Source organism: Pleuronectes platessa, unplaced genomic scaffold (genome assembly GCF_947347685.1).
Source record: "Pleuronectes platessa unplaced genomic scaffold, fPlePla1.1 scaffold_392, whole genome shotgun sequence".
Classification (NCBI taxonomy): domain Eukaryota; kingdom Metazoa; phylum Chordata; class Actinopteri; order Pleuronectiformes; family Pleuronectidae; genus Pleuronectes; species Pleuronectes platessa.
The window spans coordinates 10,001-15,681 of record NW_026518962.1 but is presented as its reverse complement, the minus strand read 5'-3'; the positions used below and the strand labels follow the sequence as shown (position 1 = coordinate 15,681).

Genomic DNA, 5,681 nt, shown 5'->3' with positions numbered 1-5,681 from the left:
CAAGTGTTTTCTGTGTTTTCATTGGTCGTGAAAGTCTGTGGGTGGATCACGTGCAACATATGTCACTGGGATAATCAACACAACATCAATAATCAATGAGGATTTTCCAATAATCAATGAATCATTTAAGTTTTTCATCGTAAGAAACATCAAACTTCCTCTGCTGTCGTCAAGATTTTGTGTTTTCTTCTTTCAGCATCACAATCCAACAATCTGATAACACAACAGCAACGACAATTTAGTTCCAAACACTTATTTTCAAGTTTTGGTCGAGATCCTCAGGTCCATTTTTCCCGGGTCCCCGAAAGTCCCTTGAAACACTAAACTAAACAGAATGGAACCTGTGAGTTGATCGGGTCTCGATCACAGACCTGGAACCTGGAGCATGTGACATGTGGAACAGAGTGTGTCAGAGTGTGTAGCGTTCAGCAGCAGCTCGGAGAGGAAGTGGGCTCTTACCTCCACGATGCTCTTCAGATCTCGGACATAGGATTGCTCCGTCTCCACGATCTCCATCACCACTCTCTCCAGCCGCGACAGCCGCCTGGGCGTGGCTACTGCCTCCGCCGCGTCATTAGCATTAGCATTAGCATCAGCTAGGTGCCCATTAACAGGGGGCCCTCCTCCCGATGCCCTGGCCACACTGACACCACCTCCGGGAGCTCCTCCTCCTTGTGGCGTGACCAAGGGAGTGAGGTCCAGGCTGATGTCCGAGCTGTTCCGTTGTGGTGTAGAGGAGGACAAGGAGGACGAGGAGGCGTTGTAGGCCGGGGACAGCGCCGTATGGCAGTGAGGAAGAGGAGGAAGAGGAGGAGGAGTGGGAAGCGTCATGCAGGGAGGCTGAGGAGGTGGAGGAGGAGAGGGAGGCGGGGGCGCTCGCCATCTGAGCAGACGGTGTTGACGGAGGTGCAGGAGGAGGACGAGGCTCCTCGTTCGCCGGACGACATCATCCTACCCACAATCCCACTCAGAGACGAGACTGAGGAGGGACGCTTGGCGGCTGAGGAGAGACGGACAGAAGACGTGGTCCATCAGATGGATTATCAGACACTTCAAGAAAATATAATAATTACAACTTTTTTTAAACACCTGAAATGTCACAAAAACTCTAGTGAAATCCTGCAGCAGTTCCCAACATCACCACCGGGGGAAACATGTTTGGGAGCTTCCATATTGTCGATCTTTATTTATCAGCTGTGTCTCAAATTCATCCTTCCATTCCCGAGCAACGAAGGCTAACATGTCCCAGGATTCATTGCGAGTCAGTAAGATGATGGCGGCGGTGGCCACAGAACCAAAATGTCCAATGTTATAATTTAAATGTAAGAACCAGGCTTCGTCTGAACAGCTGATTCAGGGTTGTTAGAACGTTCCTGTCGGGGGAACTGCAGCTCTGTTCTCTGGAGAATCACAGGAAGTCTTAGAGTGATCTCCTCAGCCAAGTCTCTGTTCGTGTTTGAAGCACCACCAGGGGGCGTTTTCTCCTCTGTTCAAACACCTTCTCTCACAATTCAAACAATTCACTAGCGTATGAAGTCCAGATTAATTCCCATGAATAACCATGAGACATGTCCGAGGCTGGACGGCTGGAGAACAGAGCTACAGGTTCTTACAGGAAGAGACTCAGCAGCTGCTGTAAAGACGTGAACCTCCGGGAACACGAGGGGTCCTGCTCTGCATGAAGGGGCCATGTTGGATTTGGAGAAACACCAACGCACTTCATCACTTCCCTGACAGACTGAACCCAACAACCCTCTGTGTTCTTAACCTGAAATTCACTGACACACACACACACACACACAAACACACACACACACACACAAACAAACACACACAGTCTCAGCTGTAGAAGTTACAGCCTTATTTAGCCATGACGTTTCACACACATTTCAGTTCTCAGTCGACTTGTGAGGGTGAGTCAGTCAGGATGTGGGGGGGGGGGGGGGTAGTATCAGTCACCTCCTCCTTTGGGGCTTTGGACCAATCGTCTTCAGTCGCTTGTGCATCGACTGCAGATTTACACACTTCTGACTCACCCCTGATGGAAGCCGACGGGTTGTTTCCACCACTAGGTGTGAGTCTTCACTCGGTGTGGAATCCTCTTGTTGTGCGACCTTCAGGAGACGGAGCTCTGAGGACGTTGAGTCAGAGAAACATTTGAATCCGTCTCACATCACTTCCTGTCCCGCTCTGTCTCTTATCAGGTCTCTGCTTCAGCTCGGAGCTCAAACCAGCATGGACCTCATCCTCAGTGCTCTCACAGTCTCATCACCAGCTCAGTGAGGGGACGTGGAGACAGCAGGACACAGAGACACTGAGCTGGGGGGGGGGGGGGGGGGGGGAGTCTCTGTCCAACAGCCGTGCACAGACCTGATTCAGTAACAGCCACAAGTCTTGTTCACTGTTCTCTATTTAACCTCGAGCAAAGCCACAGGTCATTGACTTTATTTAGAAAATTCAGAAGCTTCATTCGAATCAAAACTAAAAACTTTTATGCAAACACATTTCCTGATTTTGACCACACACACACACACACACACACACACACACACACACACACACACACGTATAAGTGGGAGGATGCCTCAGCAAATTTTGAACTTTCCTTCGCAATACTTTCATTTGACGATTTTAAAAAGTCAAACCGTCTCTTTTCTAAACAGTTGAATTGAATCCTCGGCTCAGATGAAGATTAACTCGGAGTCAACACAGTTCAGTTCTCAACAACATGGAAATATGAATCTGTCGTTTACTTCTCCTATAAAACACAAACCAGACGAATAAAGTGATCGAGTCAACATCTATAGATTTAAAGTATAAATATTAACTTGTGATAAACGCTGCACAGAGATACTTACAGTTGTCTGATGCGTGCGTGTGTGTGTTTGTCCGTGTGTTGTTGATAACCGCACCCTTCACTGTGAAAGACACACACTGATTTCCTGTTACTGAATCTCTGTGTGTTTGTGTGTCTGCACCTGACTTGACACACAGGATGTGGTTTGCTGAACAATTGTGTTTGTCTGTTTCTCTATTTCTCATACATTTAAACACACAGACACACACACACACACACAGACACACACACACAGACACACACACAGCTCTTAGTCAAACTTCCACCCTCATTACTCAACGTTTAATCAGAACAGTGAAGGTAAAGATGGACGACATGACGGCTCCTACGAGTGAAGCCGGATCACCCCATGATGATGATGATGAAGATGAAGATGATTAATTGACTGGTAGAGTCATCAGCAGCTGAACGAGCTGTGAGGCTGAGGAACATGTCTGTGAACGTCGGTGTTCAGATGGAATTCCCCTGTGGAGAGACGCTGTGAAACTATACGTTGGAGAGAATTCCAGAGTGTGTGTGATGACAGTAATGAGAGAGCAGCTCCTCACTGTCATTACCAGTTCCACTGGGATGGAACACGCTTCCTAGAAAAGAACAAATCGCCTCCTGATTGAGAAACGAGACAAACTGCAGCACCAGGACCCGACGGCTGCTCCACCTCCACACGTTGCTTTACGCTTTTAAAATGTCAAATCGATATGTGGATTTTAAAGGTGACTCTCATTAAAAACATCTGGTTCTCAGCAGCTGCAGTGATTGGTGGAGGTTTGTACTGAGCTGCAGCTGATTCTTTCTAATGGACTCTGCTCTGGTTCCTTCACGTCTCTCTACTTTGAAGAAACTCACAATCATCACTGAAATCTGAGAAAACATCGAGATCTTCGTCTCTTCTTTGAGCTTTTTAACCCTCTGACCTCTGCAGTACAAATGTCCCTCATGTGTTTTGCTTGGTATTTTCACTTCCTGTGATGTCATTTCCTGGAGAATCTTCAAACGCTTCATTTCTCTGAAATCTGTACGAGCTCAACTGAAAGATTCTGAGTCAACGAAGCAAAATAAATGATAGAAGTACTGAACATGAGACCAGCAACAGTCAATGATTAAATAACTGAGAGGAACTCATGGTTCACACATTCAAAGAATCAAAGATAAGGGGGGGGGGCGAGTGTTTAAACTCGAGGGTGTAACTTAAAACCAGATGTTGAAATAGTGGGAATGTAACTTTAGGCTCTGAGTCAACTTCACAGCTTGACCTCCTGTCGAAGAGACTGAGAGTCAAACTGTGTTTAAGAGACGAGAAGTTTATCAGACGTCTGTAAATCTTCAGCGGTGACAGAACCTGAATGTTCTTCATCGTTCACTCGTCTTCCTCAACTCTCACCAGCAGATGCAGCCCTGTCCAGAAGGTTTAAATATGTTACAGTTATTATTACAAGTTTTAATCAGGGTATTTAATGTAAGTTATTAATGAAGCTTTTATTTTATTATTTCTGTGCATTTTAAAGTTCTCATCAGTCTTTAGCTTCCTCCTCATCCTCCTCCACCTTCCTCGTCATCCTCCTCAGCTTCCTCCTCATCCTCCTCATCCTTCTCAGCTTCCTCCTCATCCTCTTCCAGCTTCCTCCTCATCCTTCTCAGCTTCCTCCTCATCCTCCTCAGCTTCCTCCTCATCCTCCTCATCCTTCTCAGCTTCCTCCTCATCCTCTTCCAGCTTCCTCCTCATCCTCCTCAGCTCCCTCCTCATCCTCCTCAGCTTCCTCCTCATCCTCTTCCAGCTTCCTCCTCATCCTTCTCAGCTTCCTCCTCATCCTCCTCAGCTTCCTCCTCATCCTCCTCATCCTTCTCAGCTTCCTCCTCATCCTCTTCCAGCTTCCTCCTCATCCTCCTCAGCTCCCTCCTCATACTTCTCAGCTTCCTCCTCATCCTCCTCAGCTTCCTCCTCATCCTCTTCTAGCTTCCTCCTCATCCTCCTCAGCTTCCTCCTCATCCTCTTCTAGCTTCCTCCTCATCCTCCTCAGCTTCCTCCTCATCTTCTTCTAGCTTCCTCCTCATCCTCCTCAGCTTCCTCCTCATCCTCTTCTAGCTTCCTCCTCATCCTTCTCAGCTTCCTCCTCATCCTCTTCTAGCTTCCTCCTCATCCTCCTCAGCTTCCTCCTCATCCTCTTCTAGCTTCCTCCTCATCCTCTTCTAGCTTCCTCCTCATCCTCTTCTAGCTTCCTCCTCAGCTTCCTCCTCATCCTCTTCTAGCTTCCTCCTCATCCTCCTCAGCTTCCTCCTCATCCTCTTCTAGCTTCCTCCTCAGCTTCCTCCTCATCCTCTTCTAGCTTCCTCCTCATCCTCCTCAGCTTCCTCCTCATCTTCTTCTAGCTTCCTCCTCATCCTTCTCAGCTTCCTCCTCATCCTCCTCAGCTTCCTCCTCATCCTTCTCAGCTTCCTCCTCATCCTCCTCAGCTTCCTCCTCATCCTCTTCCAGCTTCCTCCTCATCCTTCTCAGCTTCCTCCTCATCCTCCTCAGCTTTCTCCTCATCATCCCTAGCTTCCTACTCATCCTCCTCAGCTTCCTCCTCATCCTCCTCAGCTTCCTCCTCATCCTCCTCAGCTTCCTCCTCATCCTCCTCAACTTCCTTCTCATCCTCCTCATCCTTCTCAGCTTCCTCCTCATTCTCCTCAGCTTCCTCCTCATCCTCCTCAACTTCCTTCTCATCCTCCTCATCCTCCTCAGCTTCCTCCTCATCCTCCTCAACTTCCTTCTCATCCTCCTCAGCTTCCTCCTCAGCTTCCTCCTTATCCTCCTCATCCTCCTCAGCTTCCTCCTCATCCTCCT

The 5,681-nt window shown here is 48.1% G+C and overlaps 1 protein-coding gene across 1 annotated transcript; it reads right to left on the bottom strand.

The window, feature by feature from the left end:
* Nucleotides 1–458: 458 nt before the first annotated feature.
* Nucleotides 459–4,447, bottom strand: LOC128436335 (pleckstrin homology domain-containing family G member 2; the record flags this gene model as incomplete). Its single annotated transcript, XM_053418119.1, is given in 2 exon segments — nt 459–1,000; nt 2,859–4,447. A coding segment is annotated over 1 exon segment (373 nt), but the record flags the coding sequence as incomplete, so codon positions are not given.
* Nucleotides 4,448–5,681: the final 1,234 nt, after the last annotated feature.